General features: G+C 42.3%; 1 protein-coding gene across 1 annotated transcript; it reads right to left on the bottom strand.

The window, feature by feature from the left end:
* Positions 1–444: 444 nt before the first annotated feature.
* On the bottom strand, positions 445–14,832 carry LOC127178473 (C-type mannose receptor 2-like). Its single transcript, XM_051131362.1, has 10 exons — positions 14,815–14,832; positions 14,347–14,724; positions 13,918–14,235; positions 13,626–13,688; positions 13,313–13,405; positions 10,351–10,728; positions 9,922–10,239; positions 9,630–9,692; positions 9,342–9,407; positions 445–1,865 (listed from the first exon to the last, which is right to left on the bottom strand). The coding sequence occupies exons 2-10, from the start codon at positions 14,627–14,629 to the stop codon at positions 1,525–1,527; spliced, it is 1,923 nt and encodes a 640-aa protein (XP_050987319.1). The 5' UTR covers positions 14,630–14,724; positions 14,815–14,832; the 3' UTR covers positions 445–1,524.

Genomic DNA, 14,832 nt, shown 5'->3' on the forward strand with positions numbered 1-14,832 from the left:
TATACCTGAGAACTAAGAATGAACAGTTGTGTTATAAACAGCGATGTTATGAACTCACTTAACAAAGGTTAATAAATAATATAACAAATGTATTGCTCATTGTTAATTAATGGATTAACCAATGTTAATGGAACATTATTGTAAAGTGTTACCAATTAGGCTAAATCTTATCTGAAATATGTCTGTTCTGATAACCTGTTGGTCAGAGTTTACATTGAAGGCAGTGATTGTTATCAAAGCAACTAAAAATTTTTTAAAAAGTTTATAAATGTTGATCATTCTAAGAAATAATGAAATATCAGAAATTATTTTATTTCTTAATATATGTAATATATATATATATATATATATATATATATAAAAAAAAAAAAAAAAAAGAAAGAAAGAAAACTTGAAGAAGTCTTGAAGCTTCACAAAACTGCTCTTTTGCAGCTTTTTATGTCCAAGGCAACTCAAATATGTGTAAATGACACAATGCATAATCAGACTTAAAAAAAGTAATAATGGAAAGAGAAATCACCTGCAGTCTAAGACAAGAAGCCCATATTTTTTTTAATGGATATTATTAATATTAATGTATGATGAAATAACTACAGGAGAGATTCACTAAAATGTGTGACTTTGTCTTTCAGATATTATATTTAAGATTTAAGATATTAAGATATTAATTAAGAATAACAGTAATTCCTTACATTTATAGAGCGCTTTTCTGGGCACTCAAAGTGCGTTAAATTGAAGGGGGAATCTTCTCAATCACCGCAAGTGCGCAGCATCCACCTGGATGATGTGACGGCAGCCATATTGCGCCAGAATGCCCACCACACACTAGCTTACTGGTGGAGAGAAGATGTGAGTGATGAATATGGGGATGATTAGGAGGCCATGATGGTCAGAGGCCAATGGGCAAATTTGGCCAGGATGCCGGGGTTACACCCCTACTCTTTTTCGAAGGACATCCTGGGAATTTTAATGACCACAGAGAGTCAGGACCTCGGTTTAACGTCTTTGACAGTATAGTGTCCCCATCACTACACTGGGGCATTAGGATCCACATAGACCACAGGGTAAGCACCCCCTGCTGGCCTCACTAACACCTCTTCCAGCAGTACCTTGTCCAGGTACTGATCAGGCTCAACCCTGCTTAGCTTCAGTGGGCAACCACTCTTGGGCTGCAGGGTGATATGGCTTCATGATATTACATTTACATTGGCTGAATTATATTAAGTAAATAGTCACAGGCCTCTGACTCAATAAACTTCACTCACTAAACAGAATATATATTCTGTTTAGTGAGTGAAGTTTATTGAGTCAGAGACCAAGCTATACCAAGCTACGTCACTACAGTCAGGTTTTGTTATTGTAAAATGTCTCCTCCAGTTACTTTCCCGTGCACCCCGCAGATCACATTTCAGCACCTGATACAATTAACAAACATACCAAAAAAACAGTCTCTCAGTCATTCAGTCGCTTCTCTTTTGTGGCTAAATCCCATCAACACACTTTTGGCAGATGAAATTGAGCCTTTCACTCTCTAGAATCCCGAACCAACGGTGCCCCCCCAGTGGACTCCATAGCTCCTGACAGCCCACACTCCTTTTTTCCATGTGGCCCATGACCAGGCACCCAGTTCTGATAGCAGCCTTCTTCTGTGTTCTTTATCCAGAACCAGAAGTCGAATCTGCAGGTGTAACGAAGACCCAGCCACACATGAGAAGTGGAGGCCTGGATGGCTTTTCTCACTGTCCTGTTCTGAAGCTCCTCACTGTGAATGGAGACCAGGTCCACATAGTGCTTTTTGCAGTAACTCGCAGCTTCAGTCCAAGTCAGGTTCTCACGGACCAGAATCAGGTTATCTTTGGGACGGTCTGCCAAAAAAAAAAAAAAAAAAAAAAACTAAAGGGAATGTTCCTTTTTATAATATCGCAAACATTAGAGAAATGTTATTTTTTAATGTTCTGAAACAACAGAATGTTATTACAAACCAGATAACTTGCAACAAATATTTTATTAACATTTCTGAAAGAATGTTTGTTTATACCTTTGCCAGAACATTACAGTTTATTTTGATATTTTATTCTACTAACCTTAACCCTAAGCTAACAGTCTACTAATAGAGAGTTTTTACGACACGTCATCCATCAGCCATTTATAGACAGCCAAAAGTTATAACAAATCAAGAAGAAGAGTGCAAAAAACTGTCTGAGGAACGTTTTTGGCGTTTTTGGTTGGCCAAAATGAAACAGGATTTCCAGGGCAAGAATTTTGACAACATTTTATGTTTGTTCTTATAATTTCCAGTGAGGTAGTTGAAATATTAGACTAATATCTTATTTAATACTGCTCACACGTATCTTTACCACCTATTAACTTTTGTTAATAGTTAAAATATTGTGCCTCTTCCTGCTTACTAAGTCCTTCTCTATATGATTTAGCAGCTTCCACATGTTTAAATTAGCAGAACAATGTATTCAGTAGTACATTAATCGTGCAATCCATGCTGTTGTTTATATTCAAGTATCGTCAGTATGGTGCCAGTCATCTGGGTTAACGTAAGTGTAAACCCTCTATAATGAGATTTAGTTGACATATACAGTAGTTGCGAAGATAATTAGTCTACAGCAGGGGTGCTCAAACACACCTGAACCAACTAATTAGGATCTGAAGAAGCACTAGATAATTACAGACAGGTGTGTTTGATCAAGGTTGGAACTAAACTCTAGGAAACAGGTTGGGCACCCCTGGTCTACAGAATGTCTAAGGGAACCATCAAAATGAAATGTGACCAAATGTTAGCAAAAGATCTGAGAACATTCACTGTGAGCTGGGTTTATGCTGGGTTGATGCTTATTTTACAGACTTTTGGAAAATGTGTCTGCTCACTACATAATGCATCTAAGTGCATTATTTTTATAACCTACTAAATAAGGGTTCAATATTAAAGAAGTTAATTTCCAGATCAAAAATGTACAGATAATTTACTCACCCCCACGTCGTCCAAGATGTTCATGTCTTTCTATCTTCAGTCGATAAGAAATTATGTTTCCTGAGGAAAACATTTCAGGAATGTTCTCCATATAGTGGACTTCAATGGAGCCCCCAAATTTGAACTTTGGAAATTCAATTTAAATGCAGCTTCAAATGGCTCTAAACAATCCTAGCCAAGGAAGAAGGGTCTTATCTAGCGAAACGATAGGCTATTTTCGAAACAAATTGACAGTTTATATACTTTTTAACCTCAAATGCTCGTCTTGTCTCATCTCAGTGATGCGCATGTGTAGTCTGTGCAATCCGGGTCAATACATTTAGGGTATGTCGAAAAACTCCCGTCTCGTTTTCTTCTTCCATGTCAAAACTGTCCTGTTAAAATTGCTGTTTTACCTTTTTTTTGTAAAGGGCATTTGATCTTCTTTGTATATTCACTTTGTAAACACTGGGTCAGTACTTCTGCAGCAATGTAGAATAATTTTACAGTTGGGGAAGAAAATGAAATGGGAGTTTTTCGACATACCCTAACTGTATTGACCGCATAGAACCGGGAAAAAAGTTCATGCAGACTTAGACAAGATGAGTGTAACGACTCGGAGGCTTGTGGATCCATCTGCAAGCGCTTTATGACAAAACGATCACAGCACAACGAGAGACACAAGGGGGGCAGGCAAAATCACAACGATAAACGGATACAAGTCGGGGCAGGCAGCTAGTATCAAAACGAGAAGGCAGTCCAATGGTCGGGGCAGGCAGCTAGAATCCAAATCGGGAAGGCAGTCCAATGGTCTCAACAATAAATCCAAACAAGAGGGTAGAACGCTCAGAAATGCAGCTCCGAAGCAAGTGCAAGACTTCGCGTCCTACATGGGTGAAAGTCCTGCTTATAAAGGCTAGATAACAAGCTACACCTGTAGCGCGGATTAGTTCCGGTAAGTGGGTCTAAAGCGTCCGGGTAGGAACTAATACTCGGGTGACGGTTCCCGCTGGTGACGGCCGGGAAGAGCCACAGAGGCGCGGTTCATTACAGAGCCCCCCTCCTGCGAGCAGCTCCCGAGGCGAGGGCCTTGGCGACGACGAGGTCGTCCGCGTGGTCTGGGCGCGGGTCTCCCTGGGTTTCTTTGATGGAAGTCCTCAATTAGGGAGGGATCCAGAATATCCTGAGCGTTGACCCAGGATCGCTCCTCTGGACCGTACCCCTCCCAATCCACCAGGTATTGCATGACACGACCCCGGCGCCTGGAGTCCAAGATTTCGTGGACCCGGTAGGCCTCCTCGCCATCTATGATTAGAGGAGGAGTCTCTGTCTCCGCGGCCTCGTTCTGGTCCCTCTCCCCGTCCGGAGCACCAGCGGGTTTCAACAAGGATACATGGAAAGTAGGAGAAATACGGTAGTTAGTGGGTAACTCTAAACGGAATGACACTGGAGTAATTTGTTTGATGACTTTGAAAGGACCCACGTACCTGGGACTGAGTTTCGTGCTAGGAAGGTGCAGCCGAAGGTCCCGAGACGAAAGCCAGACCCACTGTCCGGGCTGGTAGGCTGGGTTGGCGCGCCGTCTGCGATCTGCTTGGGTGGTGGTGCGGCGAACGGCCTGTTGCAGATGGACGTGCCCAGCGTCCCAGGTGTCCTCGCTACGGCTTAGCCAATGGTCAACGGCTGGTAGGTTGCTTGGCTCCCCGGTCCATGGGAATAAAGGCGGTTGATATCCTAAGATGCACTTGAAGGGGGTGAGACCAGTGGCAGGTTTTCTAAGTGAGTTTTGGGCATATTCTGCCCACACTACGTATTTGCTCCAGTCACTTTGGTTGGTGTGGCAGTAGGTTCTCAGGAAACGAGTGAGTTCTTGATTAAGTCTCTCGACTTGGCCGTTGGATTGAGGGTGGTACCCGGAAGTCAGGCTCACATTGATGTTGAGTTGTTTGCAGAAAGCGTGCCAGACCCGAGAGGTGAACTGAGGTCCCCTGTCCGAGACAATGTCCTCCGGAATGCCGAAGACCCGGAAGACCTGATGTACCATAACCTCCGCGGTCTCCCAGGCCGTGGGTAGCTTGGTTAAGGGGATGATTCGGCAGGCTTTGGAGAACCGGTCGACAACGGTAAGGATTGTGGTGTAGTTCTGAGAGAGGGGAAGATCCGTAACGAAATCTATGGCGATATGAGACCATGGGCGATGAGGGACTGGCAGGGGTTGGAGTAAGCCGGCGGGTCTCTGGTGGGACGATTTGGCAATGTTACAGGTTCTGCATTGAGTCACGAACCGAATGATGTCCTGAGTAAGTGCTGGCCACCAGAAGCGGTTCTTGGTTAGTTCGAGGGTGGCGGTGATCCCAGGATGCCCTGCGCCGGGGGAATCGTGAATCCAGTGAAGCAGGCGTGTGCGGAGTGTTTCGGGCACATATTCGCGATCTTGAGGACAGTTTGGAGGCGGTGGTTCTGTTACCTGAGCTTCCCTGATCTCGGTCATGATGTCCCAGCGGACCGGGGCTAGAAGTAGAGAGGGTGGAATTATGGGATCGGGAGTGAGTTCTTGTTGTTGAGCGTCATGGATACGGGAGAGAGCATCTGCCTTGCTGTTCTTGGAGCCGGGGCGGTAGGTAATTCTGAACTCAAACCTGGCAAAGAACAGTGACCAGCGAGCCTGGCGGGAGTTTAGCCGTTTTGCTGAGCGGATGTATTCCAGGTTGCGGTGGTCCGTGAGAACTAAGAAGGGAACCTTGGAACCTTCCAACCAATGCCTCCATTCGAGCAGGGCCTCCTTGAGAGCTAACAGTTCTCGATCGCCCACATCATAGTTGTGCTTGGCGGCAGAGAGCTTCCGAGAAAAGAATGCGCAAGGAAACATCTTCGGTGGCTCTCCGTGTCGCTGCGACAGGACCGCTCCCACGCCACTGTTTGAAGCGTCCACCTCCACGATGAATTCCAGCTCGGGGTCGGGGTGTCGCAAGATGGGACTGGTCGTGAAACGTTCTTTCAGTTCCTTGAAGGCCTGCTCACTCTCTGACGTCCATTTCAGCGTTCGGGTTCCTCCTCGTATCATTGAGGTCAGGGGGGCAGCGATCTGACTGAAGCCCCGGATAAATCTCCTGTAAAAGTTGGCGAAACCCAGGAACCTCTGGAGCTCCTTGACGGTTCGTGGTCTCGGCCAGCTGACGACTGATGACACCTTCTTCTCGTCCATAGCGACCCCATCTTGGCTAATTATGTACCCCAGGAAGGCGATCTTGGTCTGATGAAATTCACACTTGGGTAATTTGGCGTATAACTGGTGCTTAATCAGGCGTTGGAGCACTGTTCTGACCTGTTGGATGTGAGTTTCCAAGTTCTCTGAATAAATCAGGATGTCATCAATGTAGACAATGAGGTGTCTGTGGAGCATGTCTCTGAAGATCTCATTGACGAAGGCCTGGAAGACGGACGGACTGTTCGATAGGCCGAAGGGCATCACCAGATACTCGTAGTGTCCATTGGTGGTTGAGAACGCCGTTTTCCACTCGTCTCCCGCCTTGATGCGAATCAAGTTGTAAGCACTTCTAAGGTCGAGTTTGGTGAAGTACTTCGCAGTGCGTAACTGCTCCAGGGCTGCTGGTACCAGAGGAAGAGGGTAGCGGTACTTGATTGTGACCTCGTTTAGGCTCCGATAGTCGATGCAGGGTCTCAAACTGCCGTCTTTCTTTTTCACAAAGAAAAAACCTGCCGAGGCGGGCGAGGTAGATGGTCTGATGAATCCTTTAGCTAGCTCCTCATTGATGTAACGTTCCATGGCTTCTGTCTCGGGTTGCGAGAGGGGAAACACCCGCCCCCTGGTGGGCATGGCTCCAGGTTGTAACTCAATGGAACAATCGTAGGGTCGGTGTGGTGGTAGATGTGAGGCTTTTTCCTCGCTAAAGGCTTCCAAAAGGTCCCGGTAGCAGGAGGGTAGGAGTGTGGTGGAGCTGAGGTCGGTCTGGCGGAACGGGACGGCTCGGGGACGGCGAACGACTCTCTGCAGGCACTGAGCGTGGCATTCAGGTGACCAGTGAAGGATTTGCGGGTGTGTCCAGGAGATGTTAGGGTTATGTTGTCTTAGCCAGGGCAGGCCTAAGATGATGGGGTGGCTGGGTGAGGTTATGGCGAATAGTCGCAGTCGTTCGGAGTGAAGAAAGCTGACTTGCAGTTCCAGCTCCTTGGAAACGGCCTCCACTTTCCCCGAGCCGAGAGCCCGTCCGTCTAGCGCTGTGACTGCCACATCATTACATGCAATGAGAGGAACACAAGCACTTTTAGCAAACGATATATCAATAAAGTTCCCCGCCGCCCCTGAATCGATGAGAGCTACGGTTTGCGTAGTCTGGTGATTGCAGATTAAAATCACTTCTAGTTCAAAGGTATCTGAGAGGGAATCGGAACTCACCCGTGCAGTGTCTGGTCGATGAGGACGGATGGGACAGTTAGTCCGGAGGTGTCCTGCTTGCCCACAGTATAGACAGAGGTGATTCCGCACGCGTCGGTCCCTCTCCTCCGGAGTTAATCCTGTCGCTCCGATCTGCATTGGCTTGGACTCAGTGGTGACAGGTGATGGGGAAGTGAATCGAGTGGAGCGATATCCTCGACGTGAGCGCATCAAATTGTCAGTTTTGATGGCCAGTTCCATATACTGACTCAGTGTCAGTCCCTCGTCCCTGCAGGCCAGCTCTGACTGGAGTTCTAGGTTGAGCCCCTGTCGATAGAGAACCTTGAGCGGTGCCAGGTCCCAGCCCGTTTGAGCCGCTAGCGTGCGTAAGGTGAGCGTGTAGTCGGCTGCCGTGGACGAGCCCTGCCGTAGTGAGGTTAACTCCTCTCCCGGATCCCTTCCTCCTGCTGCATGTTCGAAAACCTCCCGAAACTGTGTGAGGAAATGAGCATACGACGGGAAAGTCATCCGGTTGCCCTCCCACATGGCGGTGGCCCAGTCCAGCGCTCTCCCGGTCAACAGTGAACAGATGAGTGAAACCTTACTGTCATCCGTAGTGTAAAACTGTGGCTGTTGATGGATGTAGATAGTGCATTGGAGGAGAAAACCCTTACATTTTCCGGGAGCTCCGTCGTATTTCTCTGGCAGCGCCACTCGTGAGCAGGTGTGCTGGGGCCTTGGGCCTGGGTGGTCGTGACCAGAGTGAGGGCTTGCACAGAGCGAACCAGTTCCTCTGTGAGAGAAGTCAACTTTTCGAGTTGCTGCTGATGCGTGGCTACGAGTGATCCCTGGCGTGAGAGTTCGTGCGCGAGCTGAAAGACCGCTGCTGGATCCTGTGGCGGCAAAGTCTTCTGTAACGACTCGGAGGCTTGTGGATCCATCTGCAAGCGCTTTATGACAAAACGATCACAGCACAACGAGAGACACAAGGGGGGCAGGCAAAATCACAACGATAAATGGATGCAAGTCGGGGCAGGCAGCTAGTATCAAAACGAGAAGGCAGTCCAATGGTCGGGGCAGGCAGCTAGAATCCAAATCGGGAAGGCAGTCCAATGGTCTCAACAATAAATCCAAACAAGAGGGTAGAACGCTCAGAAATGCAGGCCGAAGCAAGTGCAAGACTTCGCGTCCTACATGGGTGAAAGTCCTGCTTACAAAGGCTAGATAACAAGCTACACCTGTAGCGCGGATTAGTTCCGGTACGTGGGTCTAAAGCGTCCGGGTAGGAACTAATACTCGGGTGACGGTTCCCGCTGGTGACGGCCGGGAAGAGCCACAGAGGCGCGGTTCATTACAATGAGTGTTTGAGGTTAAAAAGTATATAAATAGTCAATTTGTTTTTAAAAATGACTGATCATTTCGCTAGATAAGACCCTTCTTCCTCGGGTGGGATCGTTTAGAGCCATTTGAAGCTGCATTTAAACTGCATTTTGGAAGTTAAAAACTTGGGGGCACCATTGAAGTCCATTATATGGAGATAATTCCTGATTTTTTTTCCCTCAGGAAACATAATTTCTTATTGACTGAAGAAAGAAAGAAAGAAAGAAAGATACAAACATCTTGGATGACAAGGGGGTGAGTAAATGATATGTAAATTTGTTTTGGAAGTGAACTTCTCCTTTAGAGATATGAGCTTCAGGAAAGTTGACAGAGCATTCATTGTTCCTGTACATCCTTTTTGCCATTCAAATGTAAATGTTTTTTTGTTTTGTTGTTTTTTTTGTTTTTTTTGTAATGTATCCCATGTGGCTGTTACAAATTCTGCTGATTTGTCAACAAGAAATGTTTTGTAAAATATTTGTCAAAAAAAGAATATTGTGTAAATTGCAAAAAAATTCAACATTCTTTCTGTGGTGAGGACAGTGAAATTGCATAAAAATAAACAAATATTAACAGCAAATGTGTGTATTTGTGTAGGCTTACTGCTTGTATTTTCCACCTCGGTTGTGTTTTGAAGTCTGTAGTGCGTTGTTGCTGGTCCAGGAGTGACTGCATCAGTGAGAACATTTTGGTGAATAAACTGTATAATTAAAGCTCTTTATTTAGCAGAATTTGAATTTGTATATAATATATTGAAATGTGGACTGTTCTTTAACAAACTACACAAAAAAAGGTAATCTGTTCTTTTGTACTAAACCAGCTGCTGATGTTGTTACTTTAGTCCTTCTCATGTCACATTAGGTTTATGAGGATGAATGTGTGAGAAATTACATTTGAGAGATGTATTTGGATTCTGTCTGGATGTTGTTACTGGTGTAGTGACTGGTTTAAGATCTGTAAAGACAAAATATAGACATATTACATAGATGCAGCAAATAAGTCCCTAGTAAATTATCTCTAGTCTTATTTTACAGTTGCTGAAAACAAAAATTCATGATTCTTCAAATTCATCATTAAGGGTTATGCTATAAAAGACAACAGGTTTGTATGTGTTATATTCTAATGTAGCTTGTAACAATCTGTTTAGATTTGAAGACTGCTGTGGAAGATGTGTTGAACGCACCACCATGACAGATGAAGGGCAGAGTGGTGTTGCATTGGATGTCATTCCATTTCCCTGTTTGGTTCACCGTCACTACAGTACAGTTGTAGTGCCTGTTGATGGGTTTCTTCTGGCTGAAACTCCAGAAACGAAAAGAAAAGTTGCTCTGATCTGACCACGACCAGGCATCTTTAAATAGTCCAATCCATACGTTATTGACATCATTTTCTGTGCAGTTTCTGACATTGGCTAAATCTGTGTGGAAGGTTCTGCAATACTCTTGGGCCTCCGTCCAGGATTTGTTCTTCTCAATCAGGATATACTTTTCATTGGCTGTTGCTAACAAACAACAAGAAAAAGTTCAACAAGAAAAAGTTCAAAATTAATAATGAAATACATTCAAAATGTATTTCATTATTAATGCTTAATAGTTTCAACAGAAAATCTTACCATTGAAGCATACAAATTGCTTTTGTGAGTCACAGCTATCGTTAAACCATTTCCAATCATTGTCCATTGCAGCACAGTCCCTATTATTATTTATATCTGCATTGTTATTTTTCTTATTTTTGAATATCTGTTCATTGTAGAAACTGTCAGACAAGGTCCAGTGCCATTCGAACACTTCACGTCTATAAAGTCCAATGTACACATCATATGAATAATCAGTTATGGTTTTGAACAAACTGTTCATCTCATCTTCATTATTTACAGTCGCCAGGTCAGTGTACATCTCACGACAGAATCTCTGAGCCTCAGTCCAGTTCTTTCTGATATTTATGAAGTGATACTGGTGAGTTATTCGGCTTGAAGTGAAGGGCAAAATCCCTGAGAAGAAAAAAGGATAAAAATTGATGAATCCATGCTTTGAAAACAGTCAAGAAAGATTATTAAAGTCTGCATTTAAAAAAGCTTACCTAAGACAGCGAAGAGAATGAGTAGCATGATGGTGCAGCATAGAAATGACATGAAGCATTAAAGCATATTACAATTCTCGTTACAATATTTCCCTTTAAAAAAAACGATCTACATAGCCAAATAAAAACCACACTTCCTGTTCCTGTAACTGAACACAGACAGGGCAGAAACCACCAGAATGTTTGCCAGAACGTTACAGTTTATTTTGATATTTTATTGTACTAACCGTAACCTTAAGCTAACAGTCTACTAATAGAGAGTTTTCATGATCCGTTATCCATCTGCCATATTGGCGGCACTGATGTAAAAACAGTGCCACTGAACTGAGCGAAACTTGCATATTTTGCTAATTATTCCTGCTAAAATGGTCCATTGTTGTCATGTTTTGGGCTGTACTAATCGGTCGGACTGGGAAAAACATTTATAGACAGCCAAAAGTTATAACCAATCAAAAAGAAGAGTACAAAAAACTGTCTGAGGAACAAAAGGCGTTTGTGGTTGGCCAAAATGAATCAGGATTTCCAGGGCAAGAATTCTGACAACATTTTGTGTTTATTTTTATCATTTCCAGTCAGGTAGTTGAAATATTAGGCTAATATCTTAATTAATACTGCTCACACGTATCTTAACCACCTATTAACTTTAGTTAATGGTAAAAATATTGTGCCTCTTCCTACTTACTAAGTCCTTCTCTATATGATTTAGCAGCTTCCACATGTTTAAATTAGCAAAACAATGTATTCAGTAGTACATTAACCATGCAATCCATGCTGTTGTTTACATCCGAGTATCGCCAATATGGCGCCAGTCATCCGGATTAACGTAAGTGTAAACCCTCTCTAATGAGATTTAGTTGACATACTGCAGTTGCAAAGTTAGTCTACAGAAGGGGTGCTCAACCCTGTTCCTGGAGATCTTCCTTCCTGCAGAGTTCAGCTCCAACCCTGATCAAACACACCTGAACCAACTAATTAGGATCTGAAGAAGCACTAGATAATTACAGACAGGTGTGTTTGATCAAGGTTGGAACTAAACTCTGCAGGAAGGTAGATCTCTATGAAAAAGGTTGGGCACCCCTGGTCTACAGAATGTCTAAGGGAACCATCAAAATGAAATGTGACCGAACGTTAGCCAAAGATCTGAGAACATTCACTGTGAGTTGGGTTTATGCTCTATTTTACAGACTTTTGGAAAATGTGTCTGCTCACTACATAATGCATCTAAGTGCATTATTTTTATAACCTACTAAATAAGGGTTCAGTATTAAAAGGAGAAGTTAATTTCCAGATAAAAAATGTACAGATTATTTACTCATCCCCATGTCGTCCAAGATGTTCATGTCTTTCTATCTTCAGTCGATAAGAAATTACGTTTCCTGAGGAAAACATTTCAGGAATGTTCTCCATATAGTGGACTTCAATGGAGCCCCCAAATTTGAACTTTGGAAATTCAGTTTAAATGCAGCTTCAAATGGTTCTAAACAATCCCAGCCGAGGAAAAAGGGTCTTATCTAGCAAGACGATAGGCTATTTTCAAAACAAATTGACAATTTATATACTTTTTAACCTCAAATGCTCGTTTTGTCTCATCTCTGTCATGCGCATACATACTCTGTGTAATCTGGGTCAATACAGTTAGGGTATGTCAAAAAAAACTCCCGTCTCGTTTTCTTCTTCCATGTCAAAATTGTCCTACATCGCTGTTTTATCTTTTTTTGTAAAGGGCATTTGATCTTCTTTGTATATTCACTTTGTAAACACTGGGTTGGTACTTCTGCAGCAATGTAGGACAATTTTGAAGTTGGGGAAGAAAATGAAATGGGAGTTTTTCGATATACCCTAACTGTATTGACCGTATAAATCTGGAAAAAAAAAAAGTTCATGCAGACTTAGACAAGATGAGCGTTTGAGGTTAAAAAGTATATAAATTGTCAATTTGTTTTGAAAATGACTGATCATTTCGCTAGATAAGACCCTTCTTCCTTGGCTGGAATCGTTTAGAGCCATTTGAAGCTGCATTTAAACTGCATTTTGGAAGTTCAAAACTTGGGAGCACCATTGAAGTCCATTATATGGAGATAATTCCTGATTTTTTTCCTCAAGAAACATAATTTATAATCGACTGAAGAACGAAAGATACAAACATCTTGGATGACAAGGAGGTGAGTAAATGATCTGTAAATTTTTGTTCTGGAAGTGAACTTCTCCTTTAGAGATATGAGTTCCAGGAAAGTTGACAGAGCATTCATTGTTCCTGTACATCCTTTTTTGCCATTCAAATGTAAATGTTTTTTTGTTTTTTTGTAATGTATCCCATGTGTCTGTTACAAATTCTGCTGATTTGTCAACAAGAAATGTTTTATAAAATTTTTGTCAAAAAAAGAATATTGTGTAAATTCCAAAAAAAAAATTCAACATTCTTTCTGTGGTGAGGACAGTGAAATTGCATAAAATTAAACAAATATTAACAGCAAATCACTTATCTTGCTCTGTACCTGTAGTGTGTATTTGTGTAGACTGACTGCTTGTATTTTCCTCCTTGGTTGTGTTTTGAAGTCTGTACTGTGTCGTTGCTGGTCCAGGAGTGACTGCATCAGTGAGAACATTTTGGTGAAAAAACTGTATAATTAAAGCTCTTTATTTAGCAGAATTTGAATTTGTATATAATATATTGAAATGTGGACTGTTCTTTAACAAACTACACAAAAAGGTAATCTGTTCTTTTGTACTAAACCAGCTGCTGATGTTGTTACTTTAGTCCTTCTCATGTCACATTAGGTTTATGAGGATGAATGTTTGAGAAATTACATTTGAGAGATGTATTTGGATTCTGTCTGGCTGTTGTTACTGGTGTAGTGACTGGTTTAAGATCTGTGAAGGCAAAATATAGACATATTACATAGATGCAGTAAATAAGTCTCTAGTAAATTATCTCTAGTTTTATTTTACAATTGCTGAAAACAAAAATTCATGATTCTTCAAATTCATCATTAAGGGTTATGCTATAAAAGACAACAGGTTTGTATGTGTTATATTCTAATGTAGCCTGTAACAATCTGTTTAGATTTGAAGACTGCTGTGGAAGATGTGTTGAACCCACCACCATGACAGATGAAGGGCAGAGTGGTGTTGCACTGTATGTCATTCCATTTCCCTGTTTGGTTCACCATCACTACAATACAGTTGTAGTGCCTGTTGATGAGTTTCGTCTGGCTGAAATTCCAGAAACGAAATGAAAAGTTGCTCTGATCTGACCACGACCAGGCATCTTTAAATAGTCCAATCCATACGTTATTGACACCATTTTTTGTGCAGGTTCTGACATTGGCTAAATCTGTGTGGAAGGTTCTGCAATACTCTTGGGCCTCCGTCCAGGATTTGTTCTTCTCAGTCAGGATATACTTTTCATTGGCTGTTGCTAACAAACAACAAGAAAAAGTTCAACAAGAAAAAGTTAAAAATTAATAATGAAATGCATTCAAAATGTATTTCATTATTAATGCTTAATAGTTTCAACAGAAAATCTTACCATTGAAGCATACAAATTGCTTTTGTGAGTCACAGCTATCGTTAAACCATTTCCAATCATTGTCCATTGCAGCACAGCCCCCATTATTATTTATATCTGTGTGGTTATATTTCTTATTTTTGAATATCTCTTCATTGTAGAAACTGTCGGACAGGGTCCAGTGCCATCTGAACACTTCACCTCTATAAAGTCCAATGTACACATCATATGAATAATCAGTTATGGTTTTGAACAAATTGTTCATCTCATCTTCATTATTTACAGTCGCCAGGTCAGTGTACATCTCACGACAGAATCTCTGAGCCTCAGTCCAGTTCTTTCTGATATTTATGAAGTGATACTGGTGAGATATTCGGCTTGAAGTGAAGGGCAAAATCCCTGAGAAGAAAACAGGATAAAAATTGATGAATGCCATGCCTTGAAAAACAGTCAAGAAAGATTATTAAAGTCTGTATTTTCAAAGCTTACCTAAGACAGCAAGGAGTA

The sequence above is a fragment of the Labeo rohita genome, chromosome 16 (genome assembly GCF_022985175.1).
Source record: "Labeo rohita strain BAU-BD-2019 chromosome 16, IGBB_LRoh.1.0, whole genome shotgun sequence".
In the NCBI taxonomy this organism is placed as follows: Eukaryota; Metazoa; Chordata; class Actinopteri; order Cypriniformes; family Cyprinidae; genus Labeo; species Labeo rohita.